Source organism: Enhydra lutris, unplaced genomic scaffold (genome assembly GCF_002288905.1).
Source record: "Enhydra lutris kenyoni isolate GAN:26980312 unplaced genomic scaffold, ASM228890v2 scaffoldscaffold36, whole genome shotgun sequence".
Classification (NCBI taxonomy): Eukaryota; Metazoa; Chordata; class Mammalia; order Carnivora; family Mustelidae; genus Enhydra; species Enhydra lutris.
The window spans coordinates 14,313,648-14,332,784 of NW_019154120.1; the positions used below are offsets into that span (position 1 = coordinate 14,313,648).

A 19,137-nucleotide genomic window follows, 5' to 3' on the forward strand; every position below is an offset into this window, starting at 1 on the left:
AGATGTATGCTGAATGGTGAATGACTTTACAATCTTTAAAAAGGGATGGCTTCTCTACACCGACAGATCACTTGGAAGACTTGGTGAGGTTTGTTGGTAAGAGGTGCTGCGCAGAGATCCAGATATGAATATAAACTCTGCAGAGCATTTTAGACCATACACACATGGCACAATTCTTTTTTGCACTTTTATTTATTCCATATATTCTACCTTGGATATAAATAAGGACATTATGAGGAACAAAGTCAAATATTTTGCTGAGGTCAAAATATGCACAAGAATACACAATCCTCCTGATCCACAACATATAATAGCTCTATGAAAAGGACTGTAGGTTAGTTTGTCATGTAGGCTCAGTAAATTCGTCCTGTTCTGGGGGTCTCATCCTTTTAATCTACTTGGCAACCTTGCATGGAATTGGTATCAAGCTCACAATTCATTAATTCATTCAGTTAATGTTGAGTACTTATCATACACCAGGCATTCTTCAAATACCGGAGACATATTGGTTGAAAAGGATAGACAACATTCTCTCTCATGGAGCTGAGTCTAGTGAAAGAGACAGACAATAAAAAACAAGAAAATGAGTACTGAGAAGAATAACTATTTAAGAAAAAAACAGGGAGATCTTAGGGAATTATAGGGGTTACTTTGGACTGAGTAGTCAGAGAAGGCCAACCTGAAGAGGCTTTATATAGATTTAGAATGGTAGTCCATATTTTGTCTTATCTTTTGGCTTCTCATTTTTGAAAATCAGATTTATCCATTTCTAGTCTGTCGCCTCTCCATGATTTTCTTGAGGATTACTACACTACCAACACCGTGTCTTCAGTAGAATGACAGAACAAAATGGTCTCCAAATTTGGTTTGTAGCATTTACCTCCTAAGATGTGAAAACTTTCATAATGTTTTCAAGAAACCAGATTCTGACTTTTAAAATCAATGGTCAATGGTTAACTGAAGAGTTTCCTTCTCTTAGATAACACTAGGAACCGATTATTTTCAAGCAATGGCAGTTCTTATTTTTCTTCCCTTAGTATGAAAAGTTTAGTTATAAGGAACTTCAAATAACATACCAAAGAAAGCTATAAATTACTATAAGACTCAAATATATACTAAAAGACAAGAGTGAAGTTGCAAAGGGTAAATAAAATATTTTATAAAATCTAAATAATGTAATAAAAATTAATTTATTGGACTAATTTACTTATTAAGCTTTTGAAAAAAATTAATTTTAAGTTTTGGTAAGCAAAAAGTAAAATTACCTTACCAGTCTTCACTAGGTTGGAAACTCTGGGAATGGTTAAAGTAGGCAAAAGTAACAATCAAAAGTGGTTTCTGGGGATGCCTGGGTGGCTCAGTTGGTTGGACGACTGCCTTCAGCTCAGGTCATGATCCCGGAGTCCCGGGATCGAGTCCCGCATTGGGCTCCCAACTCTATGGGGAGTCTGCTTCTCCCTCTGACCTTCTCCTCGCTCATGCTCTCTCTCAAATAAATAAATAAAATCTTAAAAAAAAAAAAAGTGGTTTCTGCCTTCTACTGCAATTTTAGGTAAGTGATGCATGTCATGGTAACCTATACACTTACTAGAACACGGAAGTATCAGGGAGGAGGTTATACACAGCTACCCATGCTTTAGTTATTCAGGGGCTTATTTTAAATCCAATTTGAACTTTCCTGATACTAAGTGCTAACATACTTTGAGGTTTACTATTGTGTAATTTTCATTAAGTCCTGTAAGGAATAGAGAGCATGTTATTATTTCCATGCTTTTTTATTCTAAGAAAAAAAAGAACTTACTAGAAAGGAAATGATATTTATAAAATTTATATAAAAATGAAATTAGGAAATGATTTACATTATGAAAAGCATTCACCTTAGGTTCAATACTTAATACATGACAGGGAGATTTATGAATAGAGGAAGCTAAAAATTTAAAGAATTGTCAATTATCAGAAATGTAGCATATCCTAAAAATATCTAAGGTTGGAAATGCCAACAATTTAAAAAGAGGCTGTTTTTCCAGTGAGAATAGTTTTTAAAAATTTTATTTTTAAATTTATTTTATGTATTTTAAGAGTTTATTTATTCATTTGAGAGAGAGACAAAGAGAGAGCACGAGCAGGGGGAGGCAGAGGCAGAAGGAGAAAAAGACTCCCTGCTGAGCTGAGAGTCAGACATGGGGCTTGATCCCAGAACCTGGAGATCATGACCTGAGCCAAAGTCAGAAGCTTAACCATCTGAGCCACCCAGGTGCCCCTAAAAATTTTGAAAAGTAGACTGTCAACAAATGATAACCCTAAATAAAAATCACTGACTAAAAATTTAATATCTATTATATATAACCCAAAATGCCAGCTTAGACAACATAAATTTTACTACATTGAAATTCCTCAAGAAATCTATTCATGCAATGATCTAACTGAAATAAATATAATGGATTAGTCTTTAATGTATTAAAAGGATATTAAAATAGTAATATACTTTTCTTTCTTTCTTTCTTTCTTTCTTTCTTTTTTTTTTCTTAAGATTTTATTTATTTATTTGACAGAGATACAGCGAGAGAGGGAACACAAGCAGGGGAAGTGGGAGAGAGAGAAACAGGCTTCCTGACAAGGAGGGAGCCCGATTTGGGGCTCGATCCCAGGACCCTGGGATCATGAGCTGAGCCTAAGGCAGACCCTTAACGACTGAGCCACCCAGGCACCCCAATAATATACTTTTCTATATAGATATGCTTTGGACAGAATTTTACAGCTATTACTGAAGACTCTTAAGGAAAGTAAATAAATTACATCTGTCACCACCCTGAACCAAAGGAAATATTTATATACTATCAAAATTATTTACATATTATCACTTAAATATATATATTTATATATTACATATAATATACATTTACTATATACAGTATAGTTATATATTATAGCTTATATTGTGTTGAGTTCACATTATCTATCATGTACTTTATGATTGGTGTGGTCTTACAGTGAACAGGAATTTTTAAAGATTTTTCTTAAACATGCAAACAAAGTAAACTATAAAGAAGGCAAAGTTTCCTGTAGTTAGTTCTGACGGGAAAATCTGAAAGACTGATGTGCCACTCAGAGATTGTGACTGGAGTGCAAATTCCATAGACGAAATGCATGCAGAACATCCATTTGTAGTGTGAAAATAGCCTAAAATACAATTATTTTGCCAAGATGCAGAAATCTACCAGATACATTATTTTTATTACTAGCAAACACCTTTAATCTGTTATTTTTTAAACATACTGAAATAAAATAGTAACGAAAACAAGCTTACTGTAAAGTTACATGAGAACTTTCAAACACATATCTATTCATATGAAAAGCTAAATTTATTTCATAGTTTGCTTATAAAAGAGTTAACATCCAAGACAAAGTTGGAATTTTGTGACCTAGCCAATCTGGAGAATTTTTGGAATTAGAATCGCTAATTACAAAACTCTTCAAACATACATTCTTTATACAAAAATAGTTAAGGAACTGGTAACTAGCACAAAATGTTCACTGTAGTTAGCTCTCACAGTTCAAAGATCAACAAGGTGATGTCTGGAGATAGTTCTGTCCTTAAAGTTCAAATAATGGTCTAAAATAGGTTATTTTAAAAATTGGGATCATGACAAGACAAATCAATACATAGCCACTTCATCGCCCCCAAACTTTATCAGAGACTATTTATTTGAACCAGTATTTCTTTCCTGTTAAAAAAGGAATTTGATAGCAACTTGAATCGAGACTCTATTAAAATTATTTATAATTCCATTCAGGCTGCAAGTCTGTTTGGTGTTCGGCAAAGTAATCTCTCAGAAGGAGTGACTGGTGCAAACAAATGAAGTGAAGGACATCCACATACAAAGTTAGATACTGCTATCATTCAAGCATAGTTCTTGGAGTAATTCAGCAAAATTGCTAGCTATGGCATTTCTGAGTTTCTGAAAATTTTTAATTTCTGGCTTGCTTTAGAAACACAGGCATAATTTCAAATTAGCTTTAAATCAAGTTTACTTTGCAAACTTAGTTTTTTGTTAAGTCAAATATTTAAATCTGTACTGTTTTTATTTCTGTGTAAAAAGAGTGAGTATGGGGATTTTATGGCCAGTTTTGGAAGAACACACTCAGTTTCAGAGATTAGTGTGATTAGTCTATCTGGTCTTTAAAGAATCATAGTTTGCCTTAAAAATCATTGTGAAAATAAACATGATGTCTTACTGACATTAAGATACTTAACAGCATAATAAGGGAGACTCCCTTGAAATATACTGTGTATCTTACTAGATGTTGCCTTTTAAAGAAAACACTAGCATTTAGACAAACGGATTCACAAACTGATAAAAATTATCACAATAAAAATATTTATATTCATACATTTGGTAACGAATATATTTATTTTACTGTATTTCAAAGCAAATGAGAGCCATAACAGTTCCTTTAAACTGTCTCTGAAATATATTCATTTTAGAGCAACAATCTTTTTTTAGTAAAAGTAAATTAACTAGGTAATTTATATAAATTATATTCCTTAAATAACATAGTACATTGTAATGAATACATTCTTTCTCATTTCCTTTTGCTTGGATACAGAATATATAGTGCTTCAAAATGAAAATAAATACACATAGCCAGAAACAAAACAAAAACAAATATGCAAAAACATTTTATTTATAATAGATCAACATTTTTGACATGAAAGGTAGCCACTTTCAATTTCTCAGGAATGCCTAGAATCCAACAGTTTCTGAAAGACTAGTTAATTTTAACAATTGTGTCACTACAGGTAAAAGAAACAATTTCAGAATGAACTTTTTAAATGGCTTTGTTTATGGCAACTCATTTTATAAGCTTGACTGTGTGGTAAGCTATCTTTTCCAGAAGTGAATGTAATCCAACTATGTTCCAAGTGTATTAAAACAGTTTATACAACAAACACGAGAATCGCCTATATGCATCAACTGTGCTCAAACAAGAATTCTCTTTACCAAAATATTCATTTTTCAAAAAGGCCTCACATTACCCCCTCAAACCAATCATCCCCTTCTATGTCCAGTCCCACTCTTTTCTACTTCAAGTTGCATTACTGCAGAGACAACTGTCCAATTCCAGTGGAGCTGTACACTGACTTAAGACTCTATGTAATATATATCAAACACAAGAATAGTCACTGACTGTAAGGGACAAGGTGTTAACTAACCAACAGTAATTTAGCTAATGTCAGTTTTAGTTTAGAGGGAAAAAAGCAGCCCCCAAATGTCCTTAACTTTTCGGTACTTCTCTGTAACACAGAGAATGAAAAGATAATCTCTGAAATCAAAATCATTAGAATATATTTTAAATAAAATATTTCATATAAGTCAGTGTTAAATTTCAAATTCAAACCATATTTTCCTGTGTACTTAAATTTGGGGGAAGAATTTCACAATTATTAGCTCTTCTTACCTACGTTTACTTTTGAGTATTAAAATCTACTACATATCAGTTTTCAAAATTCACCTTGGTTACTACCCCCTGTGTTTATGTGCTGTCTTTCCTCAGGTAAGTCCATTATATGCATGTAAGTGCTGGGGAGGTTTGAATAGCACTTAAAGAATATTCATGAGAGCTCTGAAATGTGGAAGGTTTCATTATAATCTACTTACTGTAGGATCTGTAACTCAAATTCATCACAGCATTATAAAATACTGTGTGAACGGAATGCACACAATTCCTACAGACACAAAAACTGAAGTCCAAAAGGCACAGAGTAATGCTGGTGGCTCTTTCTAGTCAGTTAAGAAACAATAAAAAGTCTGCATTATTCTTTCATAATTTAAATACTTAAGTAATCTCCACTTTTATTACTTTATAACAATGACTTCAAATTTACATTATTTTAAGTACCATTGTAATAGCTTAGTGTATAATACAGATATTTGCTAATATCCCATCCAAAAATTAAAAAAAAAAAAACCAACTCTTCACTATATATATATATGTGTGTGTGTGTAAAAAAAATTATTCCGAAAGACAAGAACATAGAAGAGGGACTTGGTACAGACTATAAACCCAATTTTCTATCACCACAGTTATAACTCCAAAATTAACAGATATACAGCAATAATCAAAAGCAGTGCAAATATCTTTGGAGGTTAGGATAAAATTATAATGCAAGAACATACAACAAGGAAATAAAAAAGGCAAGTACTTCAAGTACAAGGAAGCAGTCTGCTTGAGTCCATCTTAGTGTTTACTGGGGCTTCCTTCCGGCTTTTACTTCTTTCTCTGAAACACATTGGCCAACATGGCACCTGATGTCGTCAACTGGCCCATTTTGTTCAAGAACTTGGTCTTCGTATCTTCACTCACCAAGCTTGCAGCAATTGACATTGAGCTAGGAAAGAAATTTTAAAGTTCAAGTAAAGCAGTTAAAAAACTAGAATATCGGGACGCCTGGGTGGCTCAGTTGGTTAAGCAGCTGCCTTCGGCTCAGGTCATGATCCCAGCGTCCTGGGATCGAGTCCCACATCGGGCTCCTTGCTCCTCAGGGAGCCTGCTTCTCCCTCTGCCTGCCATTCTGTCTGCCTGTGCTTGCTCTCTCTCCCTCTCTCTCTCTGACAAATAAATAAATAAAATCTTTAAAAAAAACAAACAAACAAACAAAAAAAACTAGAATATCCATTTTTTTCATTTCTTCAGTAGTAATAATGTTAATAAATACCTTCTGAGCCGGTATCACAAAGGGGAAGCTAGTATTTACAGACAGAAGTTTCTATGGACCTACTAGGTTAGGAGCTTCACATTCGTTGTGTATATTAAAGGAAACAGTAGGGTATAGAGGTTAGAAGCAAGTCTGCAGTGAGACTGAATCTTGGCTCTGTCATTTGGCAGCTTTGTGACCCTGGGCAAGTTATATGATCTCATCTGTAAAGTAATTCTCATCTGTAAAATGGAGATAAGTCTATTACCTACCTCACAGGTCTATTAAGAATTATACAAGTGTACATAGTGCTTATTAGTAGTGCCAGGCACATAATAACATGCTGTAACTATAAGTAGTTACTCTTCTTCTCATCACCATCACTTCGTTTAATTCTTATAGCAACCCTGGAAGATAGATACTATCCCTATTTTCACAAATGAGTATATTAAATCACACTGAGGTTTTATAAACTGTTCTGATAACAATCCTATGACATATTACTTTTGGGAGGACAGGGCACAATGTCCTCAACTGCCACTTTCATTAGTTTCAATCAACAATTTAAAATCAATTTCTTCTTTCTTTTTTTTTTTTTTTAAAGATTTTATTTATTTATTTGACAGACAGAGATCACAAGCAGGCAGAGAGGCAGGCAGAGAGAGAGGAGGAAGCAGGCTCCCTGCTGAGCAGAGAGCCCGATGCGGGGCTCGATCCCAAGACCCTTGAGATCATGACCTGAGCCGAAGGCAGCGGCTTAACCCACTGAGCCACCCAGGTGCCCCAATTTCTTCTTTCTTTTTGAACAACCTTCTGTGTAGGGAGTAAACACATCTAAATAACTACTAAAGATTGCTAATTTATCATAATACCAAACAGAACACTGATCAAGTGCAATTTTCCAGTGATCCAACAATAAACCCAGTTTGCTGGCCCTGTAGTCTTGGCCAATATGCTTTAGATTACTCTGATTCAATTTCTCAAACTGAAAAATACAGATTGCGATTACTGCGGCAATCTGTATTTGCAGATTGCATTTGCAGGACCAAAGGAGAGAATATGTTTGACCATGTCAAGGGCAGTGAACGGCGAGGTGCAGGAGCCCAGGACCTGGCCAGTGAAACTGCAGATGAAGTATGTGCCGCCATCAAGCGCTTCTGGTTTTCTTAGTCCTTAAAGGTGTGCGCTGTGAATTACTAAGTTAAATGCCAGATCATGACTCCCATCTTTAAAATCTCTTCTCCCCACAGCTCTTCGGCCAGTACACCAACCTGGCCTCCGCCTTGTCTCCTGCTGCATTCTCTTCCCACAAAGTAATCCTCCAAAGTTTCGGCATTTGGCTCCTTGTTCTTCAATTACAAAACTCACTATTGAAACTTTCTCTTGAAGTTTCAAGTATCATCTCCATAAGGAGTTTGGAAAAAGTGTTCTATTACTGTTGTTTGTAGATAAGCTAACATGAAGCTTTTTTACCTCCAAACTTTAGAAATAATCCACTGTTTTTATTTCCTTATTTGTTAGTGGTTTTAACATTTTCCTTTCCTCCCCACAGCGAATATAATGGCTCCCTGTCTTCTATCTAAAACACATCACCAGGAGTGCCTGGCTGGCTCAGTCAGAAGAGCATGTGACTCTTGGTCTTGGGGTCATGAGTTGGAGCCTCACACTGGGTGTAGAGATTAAATAAATTAAACTTAAAAAAAATAATAAAAGCAATCATCAAATCCTCTGATTTTATTCTATGAAACATCTATCATTTATTTTTATTTCCACTGACAATACCTTCCAACTGAATTATTCCAAGTCTTAGATCTGGTCTTCTTCCATGATCAGATTAACTTCTGAAATAATCACTTCTTCATATCCTACCCCTTCTCACAAATCTTCAATGGCTACTTACTACCTACAAGATAAATTGTGCTTGGCATTCAAGAAACACAGCAATCTATTTGTGTGTGTGTGCGCGTGTGTGTGTGTGTGTGTGTGTGTGTGTGTGTGTGTGTTTAACCAACAATTAACGCTCAATTTCTAGATCCCCCTGCATCAAGCCTGCTGAGTTTGTGTTCGAAACATTTTTAACTTATCTCTTCCTTTCTATCTGGTGTCTAAACAATCTTTAAATCCCAGTTCAAGTCCTAGATTTTCTCTAATGCCTTTCCTTAATGTACCAAGTTTACAGTTTTGTTTTCTTTCTGTAGAACAATACTGTAAGCTGAAAGGTAAGTATGATTTTAGTTTGCATTGAGAAAAACAGGATGCATGGGTCAGATAATACTTGAGTATTATCAAGTTTGTTTTTTTTAAAGATTTTATTTATTTATTTGACAAAGAGAGACACAGCAAGAGAAGGAACACAAGCAGGGGGAGTGGGAGAGCGAGAAGCAGCCTTCCTGCTGAGCAGGGAGTCTGATGAGGGACTACATCCCAGGACCCTGGGATCATGACCTGAGCCGAAGGCAACCGCTTAATGACTGAGCCACCCAGGCGCCCCGAGTATTATCAAGTTTTAATGATAGTCTAACCAGAGGGCAACAAAGATGTTAAAGTGTCTGGGACGTTCAGTCTGGAGAAGAGTAGATTCAGAAGACTTAACAGATACCAATGTTACATGTAAAAAATTAGATATAAATATATATCTGCATAGCTGTATATATTTGTATAGCTCTATTAATATACATCACAGTCACCTGGAGAAGTACTGAAAATACAGATGTCTTGTCCTAACCCCAGTTATTCTGATTCTTTCCATACTGTATAAAGGATACAGGCATCTACTTTACACAAAGCTTTCCAACAGAGAACCATTACATTACAGCATTTTTTTCTGAAAAGAAAGTTTACATTTTTATCAGTTTTACAAAGGGGTCTTAACAACCCCCCATCTCTCTGCCAGATGATGAAACCTACTTTAGAGAGGAAACGTAATAGGAAGGGAGACTAACTCAGGATAAGAGTAATCTGTAAAAAATAGAGTTGTTAAAAAAGAAATGGGCTGCCTTGTAAGGTAATACTGTCTCTTTCCTGCAAGTTTTCAAGGAAATCTCAGATCTTTCTTTTGCAACTCATATCAAACCAGTTGCCATTTCTTATTCTGCATCTGCAGAACCTCTTATACCTGACTGATCTTCAAAACTATTTATATCCTAGAATGTTTCTCTCTCCCTCCATACCATTCCATTTTGCAAATTAATGTCGAAAGGACTTGGGAAGTCAACTTGAGAAGCCTTACAATGGCCAAAGGTGGGATAATTTGGACATCAAAAGATACTAAATGCAATACACTGAATTGTATCAGGTATTTGAAAATACATGAGTTTATGATACTTGAGCAAAAAAAAAACACCTAACTAGTCACCATCAGAAGATGAATCAATTCATTATTTTAGAAAACTGGTAAGTAAAGAGAAAGAATTGAACATTTACCTTGCCTTTACCATAAAAAACTGTATCACTGGGTAATCGTAGTACATATAGTACATATGGGGGAAGGTTTCTTCCCTGAAGTATTCTAGCTCACAAATGAAGAAGGAATGACAGAATTAGAGTAATGTATTTAGTAATAGTTAACCAATTAGTACAGCCAGGTACTGATCATTAACAGATGCTAATACCACTGAAACAAAGAGAGAAGTAGACACTGTCTCCCTCACGATGAAAACACACCTCCTCCTACGAAGCAGTCTTGCAAAATAAAGAAACATGCCCTGAATATGGTGAAGCCTCTAGATCTAGACCCAACCACCAAATTTATTTAGGAAATACAGAGGAACATGTTAAAACAACAAGAGGGAAATGCAATCGGCCAAATTCAGACAGTGGGGACCTCTACAGAACAAAGACTCAATTTCTTCAATAAGTACATGAAGAAAAAAACGAAATAGAAGGGGAACCTACTGATTAAAAGAGACTGAAGAGACATGTCAATTAGTTGCAATGAATGGAATTCTGGATCCTGACTCAAAGAAACAGACTATACAGAAAAAAAACAACAAATTGCTAATGACGTTTATAAAACAATCAGAAATTTAAACACAGGCCAGATAACTGATAATATTAAGAAGTAGTTATTTTGGTTTTAATGACATTATGTTTATGTTTTAAAAAATAGCATTGGTCTTTCAGAAATGCATACCGGAATATAGGAGGGGGATGGATGAAATAAAATTGACCATGAGTTGATAATTACTGAAGCTGAGGGATGAGTACATGGGAATTCACTACATAATTTATTCTGTGCTTATTTGAAATTACCTAAAAGTTTAAAAAAATAATATAGAAGATTTGAGTAATGGGAAAATATGATTATAAAAATAAACTTTTTTTAAAGGACGTTCATATAACTGAAACAATCTTGGGAAGTATGAAGGTATTTTTCTCTTTCTTAATTCCTGCATGCTAATTAATGAAATTTCATTTAGAATGCATTTCACATATACTTCTTCTTAATTTTGTACCCAAACTTTTTACATTTTCAACTGATAAGGCATCAGATAATCTTAACACTAAATGTATGACAAATGAACAGAAGCATTTGCTTTGGCATTAATTTTATGGATTATGTGTTTGGAACTGAAGTCTATCGAAGTACTTTTACTGTTTTAACTCTCCATGGCTACAATGGTAGGAAAGTTCTAACATCCCAGGAGGCTCAAGAAAGGGCTCTGACACACAGTAAGAAGTAAAAAACTGGATGTGTACGTGTGTGTGGGAGAAGTTGGGGGTGTGAAGAGATAAGTGTGTGTCTGGGTACCTAGCCTGATAGGATGACACACTTATTCCTAGTAGTCACCTTTATAAAGGAAAAACCTTTGAGCTTTTTATGCCTAACAGAGTCCACTTAAGATTAACTGCTCAAGGTTACATCAATAAGAGGTAAGAGTACACACAGTCTATCTGTAAATTACTTCCTCTCCTGAATGCCCACCTTTACTCTTCCACATCTGTGCTTGTATTTTAACTTCAATGAATCTTCGAATTCAAGTTAGTTTGGTTAGGAGAACATTCACAAGTTTACAATCCTTTACGCAGTGAATCAAGTTACACCTTATAATTCTTGTCATAAATTTCTAAGAAACTATTTTGACCAGTGATTCCCAAATCTGGCTACCTATCCCATTGTCTTTAGCTTTTAAACATACAGATCCCTAGGCTGAATCAGACTGTTGAGAGGATGGCACAGAGCACGGGTAGAGATGTAAATTTTAAATTCCCCAGATAATTCTGATACATGGTTTATAAACTAGCATTTGATAACCACTGATTTAAATAATTTTCTTACCTTCCAAAAGTGACTAAAGAGTAACACAAAATAAAATACCATACCTATCTATAGAAAATTTAGATAGAGAAATTAAGGTCAATATAAAGTCTTAAAAAGAAAATTAATGTCTTACCCTTGAGGCTCTTGGACAGTCTTGTTCTCTACTTTTTGTTCACACTCTTTTATCATGGAACTTAAAATGACCTGATTAAAAAAAAAATGACTTTAGTGAAATACCATTATTTAATCTAAACTTTTTAATTTAATTTTTAGTATTACCACAAACTAGTGTTAATTAAAAGTATCAAGTTTTAGCAGTCACTTTGTTAAAGAAATTCACATTAGATTGCTATATTACGTGCAGAAATAGTTTTAAAAGACCTTAATCAGGGGCGTCTGGGTGGCTCAGTGGGTTAAGCCTCTGCCTCTGGTTCATTTATGATCTCAGGGTCCTGGGATCAAGTCCCGCATCAGGCTCTCTGCTCAGCAGGGAGCCTGCTTCCCCCCCTTTCTCTGCCTGCCTCTTTACTTATGATCTCTCTCTCTCTCTCTCTAACAAATAAATAAAATCTTTAAAAAAAAAAAAGGACCTCAATCATATAACCTAATAACTGATTTTAATTTTCACTAACCTTCCTAACTCTGACTTCAATTCTCCCTTAGTTTTTCCTACCATCTAATGGTAAAAATAAAATTGGTGTACATCTACACATTTAACATATATATATTCCATGATCACACACATTTTTCCCAGTAAAAGCTGCATTGCTTTCTCCACGTTGCAAATAGTAAGATGCTCTATTTTAATGTCTAAAGCAGGGACCAGGTATAAGTCTGTGGTTACTAAAGTGTAACTGGGAATACAATGGGCACCTAAGAGTTAACATCATTTTTTCAGGGAGACTGAGTGAGTGATGGAAAGGATGGAGGGATCTAAGCAGCTCCTCTAAGCTGGTAACCACACCAGAAACTGAATGTCTTCCTGAATATTCCTGGCCCATGTTCAGGCATGGAGGTCACTAAACAACAAATATTTACTGTCACCTACTATGTTCCAGGCACTTTTTTAGATACAAAGAATGCACAAACAAAACAGAGAGCATTCCCACCTTATGGAGAGCATTTTCTTGAAAATAAATATAAAAAATAGGTAAGTTATGTAGTATATTAGAAGGTGATAGGGCTTTGGAAAGAGTATTGAATAAAATATAGGGTACTAGGAGGCCAAGGTGAAGAATGTTACAATTTACATGGAGGTATCCCAAGCAGTCTTCATGGAAATGACATTTAAGGAAAAGCCTGAAGCAGATGAAGGAACAAGTGTTTTAGACACCAGGAAAAGGCTGAGCAAAGGCTCCATCTAGGTCAGAGTACGCCTATCACATTCTAGGAAAGGAGGCCAGACTGGTGGATCCAGAGTGAGCGAAGAAAAGGGTTCTAGAAGATGAGGTCTGAGATGTGAAGGAGGAGAGAGCCAGATCTTAGATTGCCTTGCAGATTATAGTAAGGACTTTGGTTACAAATGAGACTTTTGTCATATGCATGTTAGATCTAGATTAATCCTTTTTGAATCTTTTCTGATTTTCCACTCTCTCATCTCACAGATTATAGATTTTGTTTGTTTAGCTAGTTTCTGCTTTATTGCGTTTTTGTACTTTTTCTTCTGCTCCCTGAATTGTCTGTTTCCTCCAGTACCCTCTTTCTTGCATGTATGTTTTCATCTCTGTCTCTGATGTTAGAGGGTTTTCCTCAAATGGTTGGTGGTCCTGGGATGTCCACTAAAGACTGGGGCACTGGGGTGCCTGGGTGGCTCAGTGGGTTAAGCCTCTGCCTTCTGCTCAGGTCATGATCTCAGGGTTCTGGGATCGAGCCCCACATCAGGCTCTCTGCTCAGCAGAGAGCCTGCTTCCCCTCTCTCTCTGCCTGCCCCTCTGCCTACTTGTGATCTCTCTCTCTCTGTCAAATAAATAAACAAAATCTTAAAAAAAAAAAAAAAGACTGGGGCACTAAAGTGCTGATTACAATTTTTTTCATGCACGAGTAACTTCACTTTAAGGTAAATTGGGCACAAACAAACTATCTTCTTCCCCTATGGGTATAATCCCGACTACCAGCATTTTTGGACCCAAGAAGGGGAAAGATAACAAAGTTTCCCATCATTCTGCCTTCACTTAATTTCCCCCTTCTCGTTATAGCACTCATTCCTGTTCTCAGCTACATGTGATATAACCCAAGTTCAGAAAGTAAAGCTCCAGAATTCTACCAAAGTCGGAAAGGGAATCTGGGAGTCTGATCCTTTGAACAACTTTTAACCACTCCTACTTTCAGTCCAATCTACCCTAATGGAGTGGTGAAATATGGCTTAAAACATCATTTCTTCTGTCCTGCAGGCTTAGCCTTCATCTTGGATGCAAAAATCCTCAACAAAATGCTAGCAAACCAAATTTAACTTCATATAAAAGGAATTATGCACCATAACTAAGTGGTTATTTATTGTAAGAATTTATTGTAGATTCAGTATAAGAATACAAAGGTTGATTTAATGTCCAAGAATCCATTAGTGTAAAACAATGAATCAAGAGATTAAAAGAAACAACCACGTAATCTTCTCAACTAGGGAAGAAAAAAAACATCTGACAATATTCTAGACTCCTTCATGATAAAACATCAACCAGCTGACAATAAAAGGAGCCTCCTCAACCTGACAGAAGGCACCTACACATATACCAAGCAAAGATTGAAAAAACTGCACAGAGAAAATGGTAATTCCCAATCATAATTTTAATAGGTATTTTAAGAGCTAACAGAAGAAGCAGACCACAAAAAACTGATAAAAACATAGGAGAATTAAATCTCAATTTACCTTATTAAACAAAACCCATGGATCAATTAATAAGAGAAATGAGAATCCAATTTGAACTGAATGATAATGAAGATACAATGTAGCAAATGCACAGGATGTGGCTAAAGGAATACACAGAGCCTTAAATTCATGTATCGGAAAAGAAAAGTTTAAAAGTAAATAATCTAAGCTTCCTCTGTAAAAAGCTGGAAAAACAGAAAAAAAAAAAACAAACCTACCATGATAATGGTTGATAAAACAGGCTGAAAATACAGAATAGGAAATAAATGATAAATGGTTTTGGAGGAAACAAGAAGACAAACAGAATAAAAGAGTTATAAGGAAATGTGAGACAGAAAACGCAAACTTGGCTTCTAAGAAAGTTAATGGTCAGAGATCCAATTGCATTAGCATTTTACAGATTAAAAAGCATTTCATGTACATTAGCTCATGAGATTCTAATTACATTCAGTGAATGACAGCATGTAATCCCAACTATACAGAATTAAACAGAGGATCGAAGATGTTAATGGAGTTTTTCAAGATCTCCTAACCAGTAAGTAAAGCTGTAAAATGACCCTACACTAGATTTAAAAGAATTAAGCACAACGTATCATAATCGTGCCTCACATAAAGAGTGCAAGTCTGTAGAGGAGACAGTAAAACATATGAAGCCGGCACAGATAATCACAGCGGCTTAGTCATCATGGAGGCTTACCTCATGCTCTGGAGAAAGATGTTCCATGTCAGTCCGTAAACATCTGAGACCAGGTAAAAAGTGATTAACCATTAAATCCTCTGAAATGACTTGAGACAGGCAGTTAAGGGAATTAAAAACCAAACGTATTTCCAAAAGAACAACAAAATAATAAAAATGATGCCTAAGGCATGCAGATCACTTAGAGCAAACAGGTTTCCCTCAAGCATGATTCTCATTTGTTGAGTTAATCACTTACCAAGAGTCAATTGTGTTTAACCCCACAAATCCCTTTATGTCAGTGGTCTTCATTATTGTAACACTACATAATTTAATTACGTTATGTAAACGCATGTGATAAGTGTAAAAATTAAATCGTGTAATTTAGTTGGAAGCTTAAATGAGTATGAAAAGTAAGAAAATTAATGTTTCCATGACAACTAAGTTGAAAAGTTTAAAAGAACTGGTAAAGGCCAGTTGCTTAAAATGGTGCTATTTAATTATGTCTGGGTGAAACAACTGTAAAAGATTAGGAAAAAGAGGGGCGCCTGGGTGGCTCAGTGGGTTAAGCTGCTGCCTTTGGCTCGGGTCGTGATCTCAGGGTCCTGGGATCGAGTCCCGCATCGGGCTCTCTGCTCAGCGGGGAGCCTGCTTCCCTCTCTCTCTCTCTCCGCCTGCCTCTCTGTCTACTTGTGATCTCTCTCTGTCAAATAAATAAATAAAATCTTAAAAAAAAAAAAAAAGATTAGGAAAAAGATAAAAAAACTAAAAAAGGTCTATACCCAGTATTAAAAATGTTTCTGAATCCTCTTTAAAGAAACCTAAACTGGGGCGCCTGGGTGGCTCAGTGGGTTAAGCCTCTGCCTTCAGCTCAGGTCATGATCCCAGGATCCTGGGATCGAGCCCCGCATCAGGCTCTCTGCTCAGCGGGGAGCCTGCATCCTCCTCTCTCTCTGCCTGCCTCTCTGCCTACTTATGATCTCTCTCTCTGTCAAATAAATAAATAAAATCTAAAAAAAAAAAAAAAAAAGAAACTTAAACTGAAAATCACAATTATATTATGGGTGAGGTTTATCTAACAAAGATAATATTTAAGTCTACGAAGCAGACTCACACAAAAGAAAGACCTCAGTCCCACATCGAAAGATTGGTAAAGGAAAGATTATGTATTTTAAGTTAAAGTAAGTTATATAAACCATTTTCTTGATTTCCTTCTTTAACCATCCTATTAAACTGGTCTACTGTTGGTCCTAATTGAATTGGATAAGAGAACTTTTACTATAGTAACATAGGTTTAGTACTAGTTATATTTGGTGGTCACTTCAGAATTTTAGTTGATATCCTGACATTCAAAGGGATGAAGAAAGCAGATATTTTTCTCAAGAAAACATTTCCCTTTGTTTATTCACAGCACATTCTTAGCTTATCATAGTTGTTAGCCATTTAAAAATAATTCTTATTTAGTATTATATATACCATATTGAAGTGAAAAATGCAGGTAAGTGAGTTCCCTTATAAAGATGAGTTAACTAGTCTTTTTGAAAAAAAAAAGTTATAATGAATTTCATTAATTAAAAAAAATCAGTATTAATACATAATTTTTGCCTTAAAAGTGCAGTTATGACCAGGGCGCCTAGGTGGCTCAGTCAGTTAAGTGTCTGCCTTTGGCTCAGGTCATGATCCCAGGGTTCTGGGATGGAACCACGCATTGGGATCCCTGCTCAGTGGGGAGTTTGCTTCTGCTTCTCCCTCTCTCCAAGCCTGTGCTTGTTTGCTCTCACTCTCTCTCTCAAATACATAAAATCTTGGAAACAAATATATATTTATGACCTAAATAAACATAAAACAAATACAATTTTGAATACTGTTTGTAAATAAGACTCCTATAATGAGTGACTTATTATTTAGAAGGACTAAAAATATAGACATCATTTGGTTGAACTAATCCCTATAGTCCTAGAGAGGGCTGCAACATAATGGCTATATAGTCTTGTTCTCTAGATCTTGGGAAAGCACCACCAACATGTAACTGTGAGAGACCCTTCAATTAGTAGTTAACAGTCTGACTGGGGTGCCTGGATGGCTCAGTTGGTTAAGCCACTGAATCTTGACTTCAGCGCAGGTCATGATTATGAAACCAATCTAATCAGGGTTATGAAGCCAAGCCTTGCATTGGGCTATCCACTGGCTGTGGGGCCTCCTTAAGCTTCTCTCTCCTTTTCTCTCTGCACCACTCCCCTACCTGGCTCACACTCTCTCACTCTCTCAAAAAAAAAAAAAAAAGTCTGATCTAGAGAAATATGGGCATGGATTAAGAAGCTGTAGATGGCCTTATCTGGAGGTAAATAGTTACATCTCCTCCTCTTTCTACTCACTGTTCGGTTATACCTTTTCCCTATGGAATCACACAATCTTTCTTCAGGGTTGGAAACTTAAAGAGCTCATTTGTTCCTATCTGATATTATATTATCCTATCTCATCTGTGAATGATGGCCATAAACCCTCTAACTGCTAATAATGACAGGACAGTCATAGTTTAGATCACTCCGTTTTTAAATAGCTAAATTAGAAAGTTTTTCTTAAAAAGACTTTTTTAAAGATAGACTTATTTATTCTAAGAGAGAAAGCGCACAGAGGGACAGAAGGAGAGGGAGACAGAGAGAAGCAGACTCCCTGCTGAGCACAGAGCCCAACAGGGCTTCCGTGACCCATGAGATCATGACCCAAGCTGAAATCAAGAGGTATATGCTTAACTGACTGAACCACACAGGCGCCCCCAGAAAGTTTTTCTTATAAAATCAGACTCTTTGTAACCTTCTTATTAGTGTTAGCTCTATACCTGAGTTACACAGTATGCCTAAACTTGCTTCTACGTAACATTTAAAATAATTTTTGAATTATTTTTTCATCCCTAAGCTAGCTCTTCTTTGGGTTAAACATTTCTAAATTCCTTTGAATTTTTTAAAAACATGACTTTTTGACTTATTACTATACTTAATGTTAAAAGCTATAGTTTTTCCATGTCCTTATTAAAGTATGATGTCAGTGTTGAAAGGAATATTCTTGTGCTCTATCAACTCAGAATTCAATGGAACCTCAGAACAGATTTGGATCATAGAACAATGTGATTTTATTGTGGCCAGACTGCACTCTGTTGACAAAAGTACACATTATGACTCATGTAGAACTAACACTTTTAAGTAACTGAAGTGGGTCTATTGTTCAGATGTTCTTCCCTTTACTGTATTGGTGTAAAGACTTAATTATATTTATTCTATATTGTGAGCACACTTAAACACATAATAACATTCTTTCTATACAGATTCTATGTGCTTTAGAAGCCACTGCCTTGCCTACTTGGAATATCTGGTTTTATATAGCTACAATTTTTGATCTTTTGACCTTCTAGTTTCCCTTGAGGCATACTCCTTTAGAAACTCTCTGCTATACAAGGTTATACATAACTTTTTGCTTCAGTTTCTAAACATCTATTTTCACAAAGTCTAGGGAAATTATTAAACATAGCAGTATTTTTTTGCTTTGGAACACAAACTTTGACATGCCATTATTACTTTCTTGAAAGAGTCTTGTTACTTCTCCATTAGTAAAGAGTTCTTCCTTGCCAGTTCAGAATATCACTT

General features: G+C 35.6%; 1 protein-coding gene across 6 annotated transcripts in view; it reads right to left on the reverse strand.

Moving 5' to 3' along the window:
• Positions 1-4,668: 4,668 nt before the first annotated feature.
• Positions 4,669-19,137, reverse strand: part of LOC111154240 (KIAA1468 ortholog) — a 114,202-nt gene continuing 99,733 nt past the window's right edge. For 5 of the 6 annotated variants that reach the window (XM_022513728.1, XM_022513727.1, XM_022513724.1 and 2 more), the window contains 3 exons: positions 15,518-15,606; positions 12,091-12,161; positions 4,669-6,391 (listed from right to left, as the gene is read on the reverse strand). In XM_022513728.1, the coding sequence (XP_022369436.1) occupies positions 6,271-6,391; positions 12,091-12,161; positions 15,518-15,606 (281 nt within the window). In that variant the 3' untranslated portion in view covers positions 4,669-6,270. The remainder of the gene's footprint in view (positions 6,392-12,090; positions 12,162-15,517; positions 15,607-19,137) is intronic. The other variant, XM_022513729.1, reaches the window with a different exon arrangement.